At 35.7% G+C, this 21,576-nt stretch overlaps 1 protein-coding gene across 1 annotated transcript in view; it reads right to left on the reverse strand.

The window, feature by feature from the left end:
• KIAA0825 overlaps positions 1 to 21,576 on the reverse strand; it is a 369,265-nt gene that overhangs the window by 321,716 nt on the left and 25,973 nt on the right. Inside the window, 2 exon segments of the mRNA XM_082651636.1 lie at positions 1,335 to 2,004; positions 5,036 to 5,204. Coding sequence (XP_082507762.1) covers positions 1,335 to 2,004; positions 5,036 to 5,204 — 839 coding nt within the window.

Consider the following 21,576-nt stretch of genomic DNA (forward strand, 5'->3'; position numbering starts at 1 on the left):
ATATATATATATATATATATATATAAAGTTCCACCCAATAATTTATGTGATTAAAAAACTGAAAGTCTTGGGCTTCCCTGATGGCACAGTGGTTGAGAATCTGCCTGCTATGCAGGGGACACGGGTTCGAGCCCTGGTCTGGGAGGATCCCACATGCCGCGGAGCAACTAGGCCCGTGAGCCACAGCTACTGAGCCTGAGCGTCTGGAGCCTGTGCTCCGCAACAAGAGAGGCCGCAATAGTGAGAAGCCCGCGCACCACGATGAAGAGTGGCCCCTGCTTGCCACAATTAGAGAAAGCCCTCGCACAGAAACGAAGACGCAACACAGCAAAAATAAATTAATTAATTAATAAACTCCTACCCCCAACATCTTCAAAAAAAAAAAAAACTGAAAGTCTTATTGGTAATATTTCTGACTTACATTTCCAATATCTTTAATAATTTAAATAACAGGAAAGAACACACTTCTATTACTATACTTAGAGAAAAAGAAATGCATAAGAGAAATGTGTAGTGGAGAATTTCACAACATTTATTTTCTGATTTATTTTCAAATTTGTAATTAAGTTTAACCAAATAGAAAAGTTAGAAAATTAAAGATATCAATACTGGAGAGGGTGTGGAGAAAAGAGAACCCTCTTGCACTGTTGGTGGGAATGTAGATTGATACAGCCACCATGGAGAACAGTATGGAGTTTCCTTAAAAAAACTAAAAATAGAATGACCATATGACTGAGCAATCCCACTACTGGGCATATACCCTGAGAAAACCATAATTCAAAAAGACACATGCACCCCAATGTTCATTGCAGCACTATTTACAATAGCCAGGTCATGGAAGCAACCTAAATGCCCATCGACAGACAAATGGATAAAGAAGATGTGGTACATATATACAATGGAATATTACTCAGCCATAAAAAGGAACAAAATTGGGTCATTTGTAGAGATGTGGATGGATCTAGAGACTGTCATACAGAGTGAAGTAAGTCAGAAAGAGAAAAACAAATATCGTATATTAACGCATATATGTGGAACCTAGAAAAATGGTATAGATGAACCGGTTTGCAGGGCAGAAACTGAGACACAGATGTAGAGAACAAACGTATGGACACCAAGGGGGGAAGTGGTGGGTGGTGGTGGTGGTGGTGGTGGTGGGATGAATTGGTCTGGGATTGACATGTATACACTAATATGTATAAAACAGATAACTAATAAGAAACTGCTGCATAAAAATAAACAAATAAAATTCAAAAATTCAAAAAAAAAGAAAGAAAATTAAAGATATCAAAAGGTTTAAGTTAAGCCAAACAGAAATTTTAAAAATCACTAACCCAAAGCATGCACTGCTCCTCTATGCCTGCTGGAGCTCTTGCTTGTTTTAATCACACGGACAGCATTTTCTTTGAACTGCAGCTCACAAAAATTTTCAAGAAATTTTGCCATTTCTTCTGTAACTGTATCCAGGTAAGTTTCTTTAATGAATTTCACTGTTGAGGATGGAGCTAAAATTTCACGTAGTGTGTTAAAATCCTCTTTTATCATTGAGTATAACTTAAGCATTGTACCTTGGTATCCATCAGCCATTATGTCTAAATTTGCTTCTCTGCTGTAAGAAGGAAAACAGTTCTGCAGAAGTTGAGTCAACAGTTTATTCTGTATGTTTTGGTACTTGATTGTAACTTCTGATTCTGGATAAAGAAATAAGAGTTGTTGTATGCATTGTTTTTTCAACAGTATTTTTTGCTGTGAATTGTTTATTTCATTGTGGGTTTGTAATTTGCTCACTAAGAAGCGTCGAAGATGTAGTCTTATATCATCCCATATAGACTTTACATCCATAGAGGAATGATCTTCAACAGAATGAAGAGAAATACTAGAGAGGAAATGGAAAGATGTTCCACTTAGAATGGATGGGAAGGAAACACTGCTGTGGCAGGAGAGGTCCCAAAGTAAATCCAATACCATTTCTTCTTGATTTTGTTCATTCTTCAACAAATTTTGCTAATAAAAGTAAATTATAATGTTAGAAATGTGATTATAAGAGTAGCAAGAAAAAATGATTTCTACAATCATACAGAATTTCATAATAATTCATTTCAATTTAGAATCAATACTATGATGTTTTCAAAAAAAACTTATTTTTGCATTTGAAAGTTAATCTATTCAGACATTTCAGAATATTATCTTTATGGTCTGTTAAATTTTGTAAAGCCCAGGTGATGAACTAATTTTTCAATTAGATTTCTCAACACATAGTTTTTAGCCCTCGTTGTTATCCATTCCTGATATAACCTGAGCTGTATGGAAGCTTTAGCTTAAAAATTCTAAATAAAAATCTATAGTAAAATATCGACTGAAATGTACTCCTAAGACAAAATAAATTTAAGATCATGCCCCTAATTAATACCTAGTAGATAATTTTCATGCCTGAATGAGTATACTTATTATTATAAATTCCCAAATGAACATAGAGAACACAGACCTTTAAACATAGTATGTGCCTAGGGGTTACTAATAGCTGCCATCCTGAGAAATAAAAGTTAATACATTTAAAGACTTTAACTTTCATTTAAATTCCTTTTTGAGAGTCATGTTAAGAAAGATTTTACTTTGGAAAGTAATCTGAGAATATTTCAGTTCTCTCCAAAGAAATAACTAACTCAAAATGGGAAAAATTACTCTCAGAATTGTTCCTCAAAACATAAGAAAAATTTTTGTATATTTTCTGTGTCAACTGACAGAAACAATAGTAGATGTAATTAGGAATAGAAAAAAGACAAAAATTTACTTTGTTTTTGGACTTTGAATTACATGCACAAATTCTCCTTACATGCTGACTCTCCTAATTATGTCTATTTCAGGTAGTACTGAAATTAGCTTATATCCTCTAAGTAGCAACAAGCTGATTATTTAAAAAAAAACCTAAAAATGGAAGCAAGGTTCAAGCAGTATAAAATCAAGTCAGCTTGGAAATTACCTATTGACAAAGGTATTATGTGTGACTCAGAAAAATGAACAACTCCTAGACAAATTCCAGGGCTCTCTCTCAGTCATTCTAAGCATTGTGATCTCTAATTTAATGTTCTGTCTGTAATAAATAATAATGCCTAATATTTATGTAGTAGTTTATTATATAAAAAGCACTTTTTGATACAGTCTCTGACTTCTTCATAATGAAAACTCTGTGACATAGATACTTAAAACCTCAATTTACAGATAAGGACACTAAAGTGCAGAGTGTTTAAGTTACTTGCCAAATGTCACACACAGTAAAGCACAGAACCAAGAATGGATGCCTGGTTTCATTCTCCTCACCCATGTTCTTTCTACTACACTCTAGAGAACCAAAAAGTGAACTGACTTTTCTGAAGCTCTCCTTCCTCTCTTCCTTTTTATTTAGTTCTTTTGATACTTCTGGAAAATAAATGTCCTTAGATAGAGTCCAGAACTCCAGCATTATGGTAAATTCTATAGAGCAAACTGGTCATATTAGTGCCTCAGACTTGGGTTTCTTTATATCAGTCAATAACTGTAAATATTTGATCAAGCAAACATTTAAAGAATGATAGATTTAAAACATGTGGACATGTATTAAGTATGATTGCTTAAATTTGGAAAATGACTTCATCCAACTGCCATAATAAGAAGCTCTGTTTCTTATTTAGTTAGATAATTAATAAATAAAAATTTTCTATGGAAAAAAAATAGATGTATGAAAAAAATTCTGTCAAGATTGACACTTTCAGCATGTAAAAACTTGACAAGGTTGTTTTAATCTGGATCTGTTTTAATAATGTGGTTCTTTTCTCAAAATAACATGATCAATTATGTTAAAACACCTAGTTCTGGAAGAGGCCTATCAGTCTAATGAATTTGAGCAAGACTAAGGCGGCCTTTGCCCTGCAGTGAATAGAGAATGACTTATGTGTGACAGATTAAAAGATAATTAAAAGCTTTTGCTTTTAATTAAATGAGAAAGCATTATTATATCAATATTAATGAAATTCATTACACACGGCTCTTAATAGAAATTAAAGGAATAACTATATCCATATTTATTCTTCAAGGCTCCACCTTCAAGAGATAATGGGTGAGAGGATTTTCTTAAAAGAATAAGCCTTCAGGGCACATAATCTTCCTTTCTCTTTCTTTTATTACTTTCTAAACATTTAAGAGACATCTGCAATAATAACAATAGTCAAAAATTATTTTCATCTGATTCTGTCATCCTAAGCCAACTACAACCTTAAGATATTTTCCACATCTGCCTTAGTCAATGTTTGATGCTTACACAAAAACAGTGCCTTTCTTCCCTAAATTAAATTAAAACCGTAGCTACAGAAATCCTGTTTTCTAACAATTGTGCTGTTTCTCTAGTTCTTGGAAGCTAGCTACCCTTGTAGATACAGGTGTAATAAAATAAGTATTGCTTATTGAAGGCTACAAAAACCTCTCTAACATAGAGAGTGGTCAGTATCCAAGAATGACCAATGTAATAATTCTCCATCAATTAACAGTGTCCTATAAATTGCTGCCTTGATTGAAAAGAATTGGATATGCCTGCAGCTTGGGGATGAAGGGAATAATGGACAAGGCTACTTAATAGATACAACTGATGATGATCTTATTGTGCTTAGTAATGAGCACAAGAAAATGAGTAGTTGTGAAGGGACACAAAATGTAATAGATACCAACTTTTCTGATAGATAATCGTGGTACATTTCAGTACATTTTGTGGTGTTGATATGGTATACATCACACCACAAATCCCTCAGGAATTATAATGTTTAATGTCCATTTCTGTAAAACCTCATTTTATTATAAAAATCATAGCAAAAAATAAAAACACATAGCTCACTGGATTCCACTGAGGATATAGAAACAAAACACAAATCCTAACCCCTAGATATGGCGGGCTAATATGGTCAATGGAATAAATATTTACATACAGAAATTGAATGAAATGTATTCCATGTTCACCCACCCCACTCCACTGTTAAAACAAAGATTCTATTTTTTTTTTTTTTTTTACCAGTGCTTTGAGAAATTTTATCATATCTCCATGGGGAATGGATGGTGACTTGGATGAATTATAATTATAATTATTTAGCCATTCAAAACAGTCAGTTGTTGTTCGTAGCTGCACATCTGGACACTGTTTGTTAACTTCAGACTGTATTTCTTTAATGCAGTGTTCTATGCTATAAAAAAGAAAAGAAAAAATTATTTTGGTAGGAAGTAGGTAATGGCTCTGTCTCATAATATCACAGATCCTGAAATGTTTATATGCAGTGCCCGGTGGCATACAATTTACAAAATTATAAAACATTCATATATGAAAATAGTAACAAAGAAACTATATTTTCATTCATAATTGAAAACTGAAAGCTCAAATTTTCTGGCCATTTCATTTCAAACGCAATAGAGGAAACATATCTAGCTACTCAAAGATGAATTAAAAATTCCTTTGTGTTAAATGAAAAATCAAGTATAGATGCAATGAAATAATGATCCTCTTGATAAGCAAGCAGTGGATGGAAGACAGAGGCAAAATATTCTTGATGACCGAAATCAGAAACATACACTATATACTAATATGTGAATGACTATATAAATTATGGAAAACCTCAATCAGTGCAATATTAAGAAATCACAAAAGTTACAAAGAACTTATAATTTTTAAAGTTGTAAAAGATACATGCTATATATACACTGTTACTACAGCTAAGTGCCTTTTCCTGCCATCAAACTCTACTCCAAAAAAAAAAAAACCCCAAAACATGCTAAAGATTGCATGTTAAAAAAAAAGACTGGAAGGAAATGAAACAAAAGGTTAATAGCAATTATCCCTGGGTGATGAAATTTGGTGTTTTTTACTTTTCTTTATTTTCTAAATTTTTTGAAGGCATAAGATGAAACTCTTCATTTACAAATAAATAAACAGGATGCCCAACTGCATCTTCCAATATATATATGTTTAAAAAATTCCGTTAAAAGTATCCTTAGCTCTGAAACTAAAAAGATGTACTATTTTATTTTAATTTTCATTTAAAAATCTGTGCATTCATTATCATAAATCTTTGTGGAGTAAACTGGTGACCTTAAGCATAATGTCATCTGTGGAGCCACATGGATATGACATATTACTACCACCTGATGGCAGCATATCTAAACTGCAAGAAAGCTTTATAAACAGGAAAATTATTTTGAAGCTGAATCCCTTCACCCCAAACTGACAAGTTATGCATTTGCCTCTTAATAGTATTAAGAGACATCTGTTACTAAAAAGGTTACTACTGTTTTGAAAATATCATTGCTATTAATTATTGATTCCATGTGATAGAAACACGGAGGCTTTGGAAACCAAGCTCTGATGATTAAAATTGATGTCATATGAAATTCTCTTCTTCGAAATTCGTATAAGGTATTGGTTCCATATAAAACATACACTAAAACTTTAAGGGAAATTTTTCAGGAGACTTCTGAGCATGAGCGAATTCAAACTAAATTACCTTGAAAAAAATACATTCTGAGAATCAAAGAGCCTTTTCATGAAAACAAAGAACTTGCAAGAAAAACAATACCTCCTTAGGCCACAGGCCACTCAGTTTCCTGATGAGACAGTCTTACTCAGGAATACCAGTTCTAAGTCTGACACAAGATTGGCATATATTTTCTTAATTTACGTAAGCACTTCTATGGACGGAGAAACACGATGCCCAAAGCACATACCTTGACTCTAGGGACTGGTTATCAAAGGTTTTTATTATAGCATCCTCCTGTGTCTCACTGAGTCAAACCTAATAGATTACAGCAATGTGAACTGGAAAGGCTCAGCCGTTAGTTTACCTAAATCTATTTCAATCAAGACTCAGCTTTTAGGCTAATCTCTAACATGTGAATCTGGGTAGAGGCCAATAACTACAACTTATAAATAGAGTAAAGCCTTCAGAGAGCTAGATATTTTAGTAATTTGTCCAAACACTGATAAAGGGATTGAGCAGTTGCATTTCAGAGGACCTCCCTCATTGATACAAACTAAGACAGTTGAGCTGGCTTTTAAATCATTTTGTCACAAGTTTTAAAATGACAGAATTCACCTGTACCTGATGCTGTTTTTATGTGGCTAAATGTCTTGTCATTCTGCCATTCACCACTGTCTGTACATCTTGCTTTAAAAGTCTGAAGTCTAGAGATTTATCTCCTGATTATTATTCAAAGTGAATACTTTCAAAATTTAAGATGCATATCAGTTTGGCAATTTATCTTCTTTAACTGAGGTCAAAATTAATTTAAAAATTAATTTTCAACATCGAAAAGGTAACATATTATTTTCATATATGTGTAGTAACATTGCTGATGGAGATGGTGATCTTGGGTGGGAGGAGGTCTATATATATCTTCAGACTTAAATGATGCAAGATCTTGATCTAGCTTTTCAGAAATAACATGATACTTCTCTTTATTCTGGTTTAAGTGTTTTCTGTTTTACTGTAAGTTGCTTCTAATTTTCTTTAGAAACAAGGTCAGTAGTAAAAATATAACCAAGGTAATTCGGCAAATAGAAATCCAGTTAGCACATTCATTAACCAAAAATGTCAAAAGTCTAATGTAGATGTAGAATCTCTGCCCTAAACAGTTTAAATTCCCAAATTTACACCATTAGTTGGCTTAGCAAGGACTTTCTAAAAGCATATTCTTAAGTTTATTTGTAATATTAAAACCACTGAAAATACCCTAAATTTCCAACAATAGGAGAATAGTTATATTCATTCAGTGAAATAGTTATGAAAATAAACTAGAAATACAGTTATCAACATAGATGAATCTAACAAACGTAATGTTGAGACGGAAAAAGGTATAAATGAACACAAACCATTCAGTAGTTTGAAAACATGCCATACGATCCTACATGTTGTTCAGGATTATAAAAATATGTAGTAAAAGTGTAAAGAACCGTGCTGGAAAAAGGAGTACAATCTATAAAAATGCTGAATCACTGTGATGTACACCTGAAACTAATACAGTATTTTATTTTATTTTAATTTTTGAATTTTAATTTATTTTTTTATACTGCAGGTTCTTATTAGTCATCAATTTTATACACATCAGTATATACATGTCAATCCCAATAGCCCAATTCAGCACACCACCATCCCCACCCCTCCCGCGGCTTTCCTCCCCTGGTGTCCATACGTCTGTTCTCTACATCTGTGTCTCAACTTGCGCCCTGCTAACCAGTTCATCTGTACCATTCTTCTAGGTTCCACATACATGTGTTAATATATGATATTTGTTTTTCTCTTTCTGACTTACTTCACTCTGTGAAGTAAGAGTCTCTAGATCCATCCACGTCTCAACAAATGACTCAATTTTGTTCCTTTTTATGGCTGAGTAATATTCCATTGTTTATATGTACCACATCTTCTTTATCCATTCGTCTGTCGATGGACATTTAGGTTGCTTCCATGACCTGGCTATTGTAAATAGTGCTGCAATGAACATTGGGGTGCATGTGTCTTTTTGAATTATGGTTTTCTCTGGGTATATGCCCAGTAGTGGGATTGCTAGATCATATGGTAATTCTATTTTTAGTTTTTTAAGAGACCTCCATACTGATCTGCATAGTGGCTGTATCAATTTACATTCCCACCAACAGTACAAGAGGGTTCCCTTTTCTCCACATCCTCTACGGCATTTGTTATTTGTAGATTTTCTGATGATGCCCATTCTAACTGGTGTGAGGTGATACCTCATTGTAGTTTTGATTTGCATTTCTCTAATAATTAGTGATGTTGAGCAGCTTTTCATGTGCTTCTTGGCCATCTGTATGTCTTCTTAGGAGAAATGTCTATTTAGGTCTTCTGCCCATTTTTGGATTGGATTGTTTGTTTAATATTGAGCTGCATGAGCTCTTTATATATTTTGGAGATTAATCCTTTTTCCGTTGATTCATTTGCAAATATTTTCTCCCATTCTCAGGGTTGTCTTTTCGTCTTATTTATGGTTTCCTTTTCTGTGCAAAAGCTTTGAAGTTTCATTAGGCCCCATTTGTTTATTTTTGTTTTTATTTCCATTACTCTAGGAGGTGGATCAGAAAAGATCTTGCTGTGATTTATGTCAAAGAGTGTTCTTCCTATGCTTTCCACTAAGAGTTTTATAGTGTCCGATCTTACATTTAGGTCTTTACTCCATCTTGAGTTTATTTTTGTATATGGTGTTAGGGAGTGTTCTGATTTCATTCTTTTACATGTAGCTGTCCAGTTTTCCCAGCACCACTTATTGAAGACACTGTCTTTTCTCCATTGTATATCTTTGTCTCCTTTGTCATAGATTAGTTGACCATAGGTGTGTGGTTTATCGCTGGGCTTTCTATCTTGTTCCATTGATCTATGTTTCTGTTTTTGTGCCAGTACCATATTGTCTTAATTACTGTAGCTTTGGAGTATAGTCTGAAGTCAGGGAGTCTGATTCCTCCAGCTCCTTTTTCCCTCAAGACTGCTTTGGCTATTCGGGGTCTTCTGTGTCTCCATACAAATTTTAAGATTTTTGTTCTAGTTCCGTAAAAAATACCATTGGTAATTTGATAGGGATTGCATTGAAACTGTAGATTGCTTTGGGTAGCATAGTCATTTTCACAATATTGATTCTTCCAATCCAAGAACATGGTATACCTTTTCATCTGTTGGTATCATCTTTAATTTCTTTCATCAGTGTCTTATAGTTTTCTGCATACAGGTCTTTTGTCTCCCTAGGTAGGTTTATTCCTAGGTATTTTATTCTTTTTCTTGCAATGGTAAATGGAAGTGTTTCCTTAATTTCTCTTTCAGATTTTTCATCATTAGTATATAGGAATGCAAGAGATTTCTGTGTATTAATTTTGTATCCTGCAACTTTACCAAATTCATTGATTAGCTCTAGTCGTTTTCTGGTGGCATTTTTAGGATTCTCTATGTATAGTATCAGGTCATCTGCAAACAGTGACAGTTTTACTTCTGCTTTTCAAATTTGTATTCCTTTTATTTCTTTTTCTTCTCTGATAGCCGTGGCTAGGACTTCCAAAACTATGTTGAATAACAGTGGTGAGAGTGGACATCCTTGTCTTGTTCCTGATCTCAGAGGAAATGCTTTCAGTTTTTCACCATTGAGAAGGATGTTTGCTGTGGGTTTGTTGTATATGGCCTTTATTATGTTGAGGTAGGTTCCCTCTATGCCCACTTTCTGGAGAGTTTTTATCATAAATGGTGTTTAATTTTGTCAAAATCTTTTTCTGCATCTATTAAGATGATCATATGGTTTTTATTCTTCAATTTGTTAATACGGTGTATCACATTGATTGATTTGCATGTACTGAAGAATCCTTCATCCCTGGGATAAATCCCACTTGATCATGGTGTATGATCCTTTTAATGTGCTGTTGGATTCTGTTTGCTAGTATTTTGTTGAGGATTTTTGCATCTATATTCATCAGTGATACTGGTCTGTAATTTTCTTTTTTTGTAGTACCTTTGTCTGGTTTTGGTATCAGGGTGATGGTGGCCTCATAGAATGAGTTTGGGAGTGTTCCTTCCTCTGCAATTTTTTGGAAGAGTTTGAGAAGGATGGGTGTTACCTCTTCTCTAAATGTTTGATAGAATTCATGTGTGAAGCCATCTGGTCCTGGACTTTTGTTTGTTGGAAGATTTTTAATCACAGTTTCAATTTCATTACTTGTGATTGGTCTGTTCATATTTTCTATTTCTTCCTGGTTCAGTTTTGGAAAGTGATACCTTTCTAAGAATTTGTCCACTTCTTCCAGGTTGTCCATTTTATTGGCATAGAGTTGCTTGTAATCATCTCTTAGGATGCTTCGTATTTCTGCGGTGTCTGTTGTAACTTCTCCTTTTTCATTTCTAATTTTATTGATTTGAGTCCTCTCCCTCTTTTTTTTTTTTTTTTTTTTTCCCTGTGGTATGCGGGCCTCTCACTGTTGTGGCCTCTCCCGTTGCGGAGCATAGGCTCTGGACGCACAGGCTCAGCGGCCATGGCTCAGGGGCCTAGGTGCTCCACGGCATGTGGGACCTTCCCAGACCGGGGCACAAACCTGTGTCCCGTGCATCGGCAGGCGGACTCTCAACTGCTGAGCCACCAGGGAAGCCCCCCTCCCTCTTTTTCTTGATGAGTCTGGCTAATGGTTTATCAATTGTTTACCTTCTCAAAGAACCAGCTTTTAGTTTTATTGATCTTTGCTATTGTTTTCTTTGTTTCTACTTCATTTATTTCTGCTCTGATCTTTATGATTTCTTTCCTTCTGCTAACTTTTGGTATTGTTTGTTCTTCTTTCTCTATTTCCTTTAGGTGTAAGGTTAGATTGTTTACTTGAGATTTTTCTTGTTTCTTGACGTAGGCTTGTATAGCTGTAAGATTCCCTCTTAGAACTGCTTTTGCTGCATCCCATAGGTTTTGGATCGTTGTGTTTTCATTGACATTTATCTCTAGGTATTTTTTGATTTCCTCTTCGATTTCTTCAGTGATCTCTTTGTTATTTAGTAATGTATTGTTTAGCCTCCATGTGTTTGTGTTTTTTACGTTCTTTTTCCTGTAATTCATCTCTAATCTCATAGCGTTGTGGTCAGAAAAGATACTTGATATGCTTTCAATTTTCTTAAATTTACTGAGGCTTGATTTGTGACCCAAGATGTGATCTATTCTGGAGAATGTTCCATGTGCACTTGAGAAGAAAGTGTAATCTGCTTTTTTTGGATGGAATGTCCTATAAATATCAATTAAATCTATCTGGTCTATTGTGTCATTTAAAGCTTGTGTTTCCTTATTTATTTTCATTTTGTATGATCTGTCCATTGGTGTAAAAAGTCCCCCACTATTATTGTGTTACTGTGGATTTCCTCTTTTATAGCTGTTAGCAGTTGCCTTATGTATTGAAGTGCTCCTATGTTGGGTCCATATGTATTTGCAATTGTTCTATCTTCTTCTTGGATTGATCCCTTGATCATTATGCAGTGTCCTTCCGTGTCTTTTCTAACAATCTTTATTTTAAAGTCTATTTTATCTGATATGAGTATTGCTACTCCAGCTTTATTTTGATTTCCATTTGCATGGAATATCTTTTTCCACCCCCTCACTTTCAGTCTGTATGTGTCCCTAGGTCTGAAGTAGGTCTCTTGTAGACAGCATATATATGGGTCTTGTTTTTGTATCCATTCAGCGAGTCTGTGTCTTTTGCTTGGAGCATTTAATCCATTCGCATTTAAGTTAATTATCGATATGTATGTTACTATTACCATTTTCTGAATTGTTTTGGGTTTGTTTTTGTAGGTCCTTTTCTTCTCTTGTGTTTCCCACTTAGAGAAGTTCCTTAGCATTTGTTGTATAGCTGGCTTGGTGGTACTGAATTCTCTTAGCTTTTGCTTGTCTGTAAAGCTTTTGATTTCTCCATCGAACCTGAATGAGATCCTTGCCAGGTAGAGTAATCTTGGTTGTAGTTTCTTCCCTTTCATCACTTTAAGTATGTCGTGCCACTCCCTTGTGGCTTGTAGAGTTTCTGCTGAGAAATCAGCTGTTAACCTTATGGGAGTTCCCTTAAGGTCTTTAATTTTTTCCAGTTTGATTACTGTGTGTCTCGGCGTGTTTCTCCCTGGGTTTATCCTGTATGGGACTTGCTGTGCTTCCTGGACTTGGGTGGCTATTTCCTTTCCATGTTAGGGAAGTTTTCAACTATAATCTCTTCAAATATTTTCTCTGGTCCTTTCGCTCTCTCTTCTCCTTCTGGGATCCCTATAACGCGAATGTTGTTGCATTTAATGTTGTCCCAGAGGTCTCTTAGGCTGTCTTCATTTCTTTTCACACTTTTTTCTTTATTCTGTTCTGCAGCAGTGAATTTCACCATTCTGTCCTCCAGGTCACTTATCCGTTCTTCTGCCTTGCCTTTGTTATTCTGCTATTGATTCCTTCTAGTGTATTTTTCATTTCAGTTATTGTATTGCTCATCCCTGTTTGTTTGTTAATTCTTCTAGGTCTTTGTTAAACATTTCTTGCATCTTCTCGATCTTTGCCTCCATTCTTTTTCCCAGGAACTGGATCATGTTCACTATCATTATTCTGAATTCTTTTTCTGGAAGGTTGCCTATCTCCACTTCATTTAGTTGTTTTTCTGGGGTTTTATCTTGTTCCTTCATCTGGTACATAGCCCTCTGCCTTTTCATCTTGTCTATCTTTTTGTGAATGTGGTTTTTGTTCCACAGGCTGCAGGATTGTAGTTCTTCTTGCTTCTGCTGTCTGCCCTCTGGTGGATGAGGCTATCTAAGAGGCTTGTGTAAGTTTCCTAATGGGAGGGACTGGTGGTGGGTAGAGCTGACTGTTGCTCTGGTGGGCAGAGCTCAGTAAAACTTTAAGCCGCTTGACTGTTAATGGATGCGGCTGGGTTCCCTCCCTGTTGGTTGTTTGGCCTGAGGCAACCCAGCACTGGAGCCTACCTGGGCTCTTCGGTGGGGCTAATGACAGACTCTGGGAGGTTCACACCAAGGAGTACTTCCCAGAACTTCTGCTGCCAGTGTCCTTGTCCCCACGGTGAGCCACAGCCACCCCCCACCTCTGCAGGAGACCCTCCAATGCTAGCAGGTAGGTCTGGTTAAGTCTCCCCTGGGGTCACTGCTCCTTCCCCTGGGTCCTGATGCACACACTACTTTGTGTGTGCCCTCCAAGAGTGGAGTCTCTGTTTCCCCCAGTCCTGTCCAAGTCCTGCAATCAAATCCCACTAGGCTCCAAAGTCTGATGCTCTAGGAATTCATCCTCCCGTTGCTGGACCCCCAGGTTGGGAAGCCTGATGTGGGGCTCAGAACCTTCACTCCAGTGGGTGGACTTCTGTGGTATAAGTGTTCTCCAGTCTGTTAGTCACCCACCCAGCAGTTATGGGATTTGATTTTACTGTGATTGTGCCCCTCCTACCGTCTCATTGTCATTTCTCCTTTGTCTTTGGATGTGGGGTATCTTTTTTGGAGAGTTCCAGTGTCTTCCTGTCAATGATTGTCCAGCAGCTGGTTGTGATTCTGGTGTTGTCACAAGAGGGAGCGAGAGCACGTCCTTCTACTCTGCCATCTTTGTTCCTCTACTCTAATACAGTATTTTAAATCAACTATACTTTAATAATAAATACGTACTTTCATACATACATTTGAAAGAAAAAAAAAGAAATGTGCTGGAATGAGCAACATCACCAAATGCAGGGTGGGGTGGAAGTGGGATGAGACTGGGGAGATGCACATAGTGAGTTTCAGCACTAGTGGTAATGTTTTATTCCTCATACTGGATGGTGGGCACATGAATGTTTATCATAGTACTCTTTATGCCTTTTCATATGTCTCAACACTCCTTAATAAATTTGAACCCCAACGTGCTTTAATTATAATGACTGAATTATCCAAGTTAATGGTGTGTGCAAGTGGATGCATTACCAAGAGGCTGTGTGTAAATCAATTTATAAACCATTTTTAAGATGCAACATGCAGTATGCTTTTTAAAAGGATATCTGTGGTAATTTTCTCATTCAACATTCAATCTTTGAATGGTTCTTTGAGTGTGCAAATTACTTATTGAATGAAGGCATATTTGATAAACATTAACTGAATACTGAATATGTAGTAGGCACTGTGATATATACTAAGGGCCTAAACATGAATAAGACATGGTCCCATCCCTAAAGGAATTCTTTCTAGTGAGAGAGATAAGCCTGTAAATGGATAACTACATTACAGTAAGACTTGATAAGAGGTGTGTGTATGATGTGCTAAGTGAGTACAATAGAGTACAACAGGAGGGAGCCGTTCAATGTGCCTCTGGGAGGTGTAGAAAAGCCTTCTCCCTGTAGAAAAGGAGATTATATGCAAGGACATTGATGCTTTAAGAAAACTAATGAAATCATTGTGCTTAGAAGTCCCTGATCCCTGACCCCTGATAATTCACTGCTGATCATCTGATCTCACTGCCATGTCACTTTAAAATGATCAATATATTTATGTGGATGATAAAAAATATGAATTTATTATTTTGGTCACAACTAAATTTATGCATATATGTATGTGTGTATGTATAGATGCACTAGCTTACTCCAAAAGGACAGAGATGTCCTATAACTAAACAGACAGCACTAATCAACAACAGCACAAGAGATGATTAATATTGGGCTGGTGTAGTTGAGGACAGCAAGAGGAACTGAGAAAAAGAGAATAATTATGATATAAAATCTTGGCACTTAAGCTGACTGTAAAAACTCTTTCAAGATTGAAAACACATAGTCTTTATTATTCCATCACAGAAAAGTTCAAAGAGAAAAAAAATGTATGTTCTACCGGTAAAAATTATTAGAACTTCTTTGATGTAAAGGTTGTAGAGAACATATAGGTTTGCTTTCATAGGTTAGACTTTTTATTCTTATTTTTTTAGATCAAGGTAGAGGTGTCAAAAATGGCAGAGATTAAAGACTATTTCTACAGTGTGGGAAATGTAAACATTAAAAAAATTTTTTTAAGATTTTACACTTTTGGTGCTCTTGTTTATACTTTTCACCAACATAAGTTCAGTCTAAGGAAAAGGCTTTTTCAATTCTATCATATGTTTAAAAACACCAAGAAATAGTTGTGTGGTAAATAAGAGTTCTTTTGTTTTTAGATAAATCTAGCTCATCTAAAGAGATTATTAAAATTCCTTGGAATTAACAGTAATTATTAGGGAAGAGGGCTGATGTATAAAAACTAGTATGTAATTAAAACGTAAGTCAGCCATGAAATAAAAACTTATTTTCCTGAGACAAAGATATTTCTCGATAATATTTTTTAAAAGGCTAAGAAAAGGGTTTATAAAACAACTACTTTAATGAAAGTGTAGTAAGAAATTAGATATTTTTGCTGAACTATTTTCGATTTCAGAGACGTTTTGGTTATTTCAAAAAGTTTTAACTACACTTTCAGGAAAAAAACATCGTTGTCCCCAAACCCTGTTAACAACACTCTCATTAAGTCTTTCTCAAATGAATCTTCCCCTTTCCATTCCTACTGTGAAAGACAGGGCTCAGGATCTTATCATCTCTCATGTGGACTACAGAAATAGCTTCCCAAGATTCCCATCTATTGTCAACCTTCCTTTTGTTCGGAGTTATTCTCTGAGGAAGACAGTATGAAAGGAAACCTTAGAGTTAGGACCCTCCATTATTTGTTGCTTTACATCACCAATCCTTACCACAAAAGTTTACAGAGGCTCTAGAATGGTCCAGATTGCTTCAGGAAAGTTCAGACCCTGTGTAGGGCTGTGCCAATCTAAAAAATCTGAAGTGCTCCCCAAAGTGTCAACCAATTGTGAAATACTCCCCAACTTCCAGTCAATGACGGGTAGTCCTGGCAGTACTGTAGTGAGCCTGGCATCATATCCAAAGGCACGGTTTTCATTCTTAAGTTTACATCTGACTTCGGATCCCTTTCCCTAGACTCTAGTGATGATGGGAGCTCCATGGAAGTGGCACAGGGCTGTGTTAACAACATAAAGAACATTTCCCGGAAATGTTCTATAGGGGTATTAGGACATGGAAGTTTAATACCCATGACAAGCAAGGGTAAGTTAACGTGCTTTCTTTTTTATCTATGGAGGCTTGCCTAGCTTCCGTATTCAGCACAGTTACTAAAGTCAGAATGTGGCTTATCCCAATGAAACCACACAAGTTGAAATCAGGAGAAATGCAGGGAATCTGCACCAGCATTTACTCTGTGATGATTTCCTTGATTCTCTTCCTGAGAAAGAGATAAAAAAAAAAAAAAAGAAGAGAGAGGGAGAACATACGTAATAATGAAAATCAAAAAAAATAATAATGAAAATCAGAAGAGATCTGGGAACACATCTGATTTACATCTTTATCTCCATTGTCCCGATAAATTCAATCACTAAGCCAGACAACAGAGTTGACTGCAAGTTACAAACTGAGGGTTTTAATAGTACACATGGTCACATTGTGAGGAGGCAGGACATACAGCATACAGTTTCATATACTGCCAATAGGAGAGAAGACAGCTGCAGCACTTCTGTGGAACAATTTTATAACAGCTAATTGTACAACTTCTAAGAAACCATCACATAAACTTTCCTAAGGAAGGAAGGACACACATATGCATGTGTGTGTGCAGTAATAGCAGAAAGACTGCAAATAACGTAAATACTCATCAAGAGGGAATTGGCTTGTTCTATGGAGAGATTTTAAAAATACATTAAGTTAAAAAAATCTAATTGCAGCATATACACAAATTCCCATTTGTGTAAAAAGGGGAATATATTCTTGGGTACACACATCTATATGTAGAGAACATTTCTGGATAGTTATACAGTAATTCACTAATATAGGGTACCTCTGAAGACCAAGACTAGGAGAGTCAGAAGAGTAAGAAAACTTTTCCTCATCTCTGCCCTTCCATACTCAACTTTTCCTTATATCTGCCTTTCTCTACCGTCTGAAATTTTTCCTGAGTATGTATTATGTTTCTATTGTAAAATACTTAATGGAAAAGAAAACTATCACATTCTACTCATCTAACTTCACACTAGCTGAAGCTAAAGCAAACACAACAGATGTCTAACAAACACATTTATTGATCATCCTTTAGCCTACTTTCTGCCAGGGCTGTTTTAGGTAATGAGAATATAATGAAGAACAGCTGGTCTTTAAAGCAGAAATAAAGGAAATAAGAATACCATTTTGCAGGCCCCCAACTCAGCTCCATCCCAAATTCCATAAAAAGGTATTCTTAGTCATGATTCTAGAATAAAGATTGTGATTAGCAAATGCTGTGGTGTTAGTGAGCCTTTTAAGACAAGGTGTTGACTCTGTTAAATCCTTGACAAGACTCTTTTCCAGGGAAAGCTGTCAGGGTTGGGTTAGATCTCGAGGCATCAATCATCTATAGGAAAGATGAGCCAGCCACAGCAGTCACATCTCCTTACCAGGGCTCAGTCCCCTTTTAGTGTTTCCTCCTCTGTTCTTGACCTCACAGCTGGGCTATCTTTACCTGGCACCTCTGGTTGGTATCTCAGGGGTGGGGGGCTTACTTCCCCCTGGACCATTAACTCTGACCCTCAATGGGGAGTAGTGGCCTGACTATTGCTGGCTCAATCTCCTCATGAGGTCTAGATTCTTAGTACAATATTATTCATACTTTTGTTATTAAAACAGTTTATAAATAGGAAGACACTTACTTCCCTTTCCTTATTTCCCATGAAAAGATAATGACAATAATATTCCTTAGGAATATCCCAAACAATAATTCTTTATTGTCTTATGCCTATTTGGCCAAAAGTAGATAAAGCTAACACACATAAAAATAAAAGTTATACTTTTAAAACCTGTCAAACACTTAAAATGTATGCATTACCTGAAAGAATCTCTTAACAATCATCTAGTGGACTACTGATCCCACATTTTATGCTACTTATCTCAGCGTCCTAAAGCGTCTAATGAAAGCATCGAGGGCACACAATACAGGACTGTGGAGAAAGAAGTTGGAGCACCATACATTATTTGAATGGAGCTAATGGTGACAGAAAATGATGAGGAGGAAGTGGTCCAATATGCCACCTTGAAACAGAGAGCATGGTTAAATTTATAGAAACCATGTATCCAATATTCTGTCACAATATAAAGTTAACGCCTTCCCTACCACCCGGACACCACCTCTCCTGGATCAAGACAAACAATATGATCCATGGTAGCACTTCTTGTTCTTTCTTTAGATTAAAAAAAAAAAAAAAAAAAAGTAGAAATCCTGCACAGTGCCAGCAAAACTTACATCCTGGGGTACACACAAAGATTGTCTATAATTAAGAAACAGATAGGCAAAAGAAACTCTTAATGATGCAATTATAGCTATCCAACTGACCATTAAGAGGAGAAAAATCATTCATGCCATATTGTAAGCCCAAGAGAACTTCTAGACCTCAATACTGTGTTAAACTAATAATAAGTTCCATTCAGCTCAAAAAAGATTTCAGTGCTACATGTGGTTTTTAGTTACTGAAGTGAGTCTGTGGATACAACATTCATAGTATTCCTCTTTGGCAGGTTATTTATCCTCCTGCTACCAATGTTGATATGTGTTAAAATTAAATGATTCACCATCACTGATTTCCACTGTCAGACCTAAGAGTCACCTAGCTCTGACTTGAATGGAAATGAGGATGTAAAAGTGAAAATGGTCTGAGAGAATGACAGCCTCTCTTGAAGGGCAGGTGAAAGTTCAGTGACCTCTGGGCACTCTAGTCCATTCTGGTGAATCACTGCTTTGGGAAGCAAAAGACCCTGTGGCTCATAAAATCTGATGATATTAAGAAGAGGGAAGGAATTCACACTTAGAATTCAGGGTCACTGCTAGAAATACAACTTTAAAAATTCAAGGGTAAGGAAAAATACCATATTTAAAAACGAATTACTAATTTTTTTCTTTAAAAGTATTGGGAAAAGCCATATCATACAGATGTTCATTACTTATTCAATGTACACCATTGAGAGATAAATAGAACTGTTAGAATACAAAAATGCCAAGGGTAATTCAACTACTGCAATGTAAGTGTGGCATAACTGATTCGCCATGACATACAATTTTCTAAAAGCTATTCTGTTAGAAGGCAATAAATGAGTGCAGAAATGATTTACACTCTTCTGAAACATGGTTATTATTCAGTATTTTATTTTTAAAAATATATATACCCTATACTGTTATGTTTATTCTCTAGAGTATAATAAAAACATAATTGAATTTGATGAAAAATAGACTTGATTCTAAATGTAGCATACAGCACATACAGCTCTCCCTTATTTTATCCCCTGTGAAGATCAATGGTCACTTGAGGTGGTTTTGCTCTAGGTTTGTTTTAATATATGGGCAATAAAATATTTTTAATTTAAAAATTATATCCTTATATTCCATGTCATATTTTCTTTTTAATACTAACATCTGAATTTTGACCTAAATAACAATTTATGAATGCAAAGTACAGCATTTTAATCATTGTTTTACTTCTCAATATGATTTCTTATTGACCAGGTAGGACAGGAAATTAACTGTAGATGGTTTAGCAAATAAAAGTGAAGCAGTCTATAACAAAAGCATCAGAGCTCAGTGACTTGTTTCTTTGTATGTTTGTTTTATCTTTTTTTTTTTTTTGGCCGTGCCCTGCGGCATGTGGGATCTTAGTTCCCCGACCAGGGATTGAACCCATCCCTCCTGCAGTGGAAGCACAGAGTCTTAACCACTGGACTGCCAGGGAAGTCCCTCAGTGACTTGTTTTGATGGCGCCTCAAGGCCATTATGAACAAAGAAGGTTACTTTTTAGAAAATATTTAAAATTTGTTTTAATATAACCACCTCTCTCTATATATGTATAACTGAATCACTTTGCTGCACATCTGAAACTAACACAACATTGTAAATCAACTATACTTCAATTAAAAAGAATTTTTTAGTATCAGTGAAAAAAATAACCATCTTTAGAATATAGATAAGTGACTTGTTAATCTATTCAAGCTAACACTCTTTTCATTTATAAGTTCCTTTGGGTTAGAAACTGTTTCATGAAATATATAAATATATAATATATATAAATTAAATAAATACATAATTACTCTGAAGATTAATATAGTGATTTTATATTTACATATACAATATAAATTATAATATACACTATAGTGTGGTTAAGTCTCATATATATGCTATTTTTTAAAAAGACACACACACACGTAGACATATAAATTAAGGGCAGATACAAAGCAAAAATAAGAGGCTTAATTCTCCCTGTTGAAAATAAGGGAAAAGGTTTCCCTCGTTTCCTATTTCTTAAAGTATTTACCTTAGAAACTTGCAAATGTAAGGACTTTTTCATCTCTTTAAAATGTATCCCTTGGAAGACTAGATAGACCTTTTGTCAGCTTTCTTAGCCAGGACTGTCTTTCTCAAGAATCTGGGAATCATCTTTTCAAAATACAAACACCAAAGGAGATAGCCCCCCTATACCCCTGTTCCTGTGAAGAGTAGGAGCCCAACTTCAGTGGATGCCTTGATCCAATTTGCAACACTGCTTCTTGTCATAAAGATATAAGAAGTTTGCTTCTCCTCAGGATGAAGCCAACTAGCTAACACAGGTGTTCTTTAATCATGGTAAAGTTAGGATGAACCATGTGTGAAAAATGGGCTTCCAAATCCTCTATTTGAAGGCTAGTTATGAGACAGGAAGGAAGGGGGCAGGGCACAACCACTAAAAGAATGATACAACCATTAAGAAAAACAGGATACCACAAAAACCAGTTAGAACCTACTAGGCCTAAGATGGCAGAAGATTCGACTTCTGGTAGACCTTGAGCCTCATTATACACTCACTGTAATACATTAGCATACACTAAATGATACACCCACAGGCGCCGTAACAGTTCTGAGGCCAACCATAAAAGGCCAAAAAGTGGGCGGTAGCCCAATTCCTGGAAATATCCACCCCTTCCCCAAAATACCTGTAATAATCCTCCCACTGATTAGCCTATGAAACTATCCAGCC

The sequence above is a fragment of the Grampus griseus genome (genome assembly GCF_964374135.1).
Source record: "Grampus griseus genome assembly, chromosome: 3".
Taxonomy (NCBI): domain Eukaryota; kingdom Metazoa; phylum Chordata; class Mammalia; order Artiodactyla; family Delphinidae; genus Grampus; species Grampus griseus.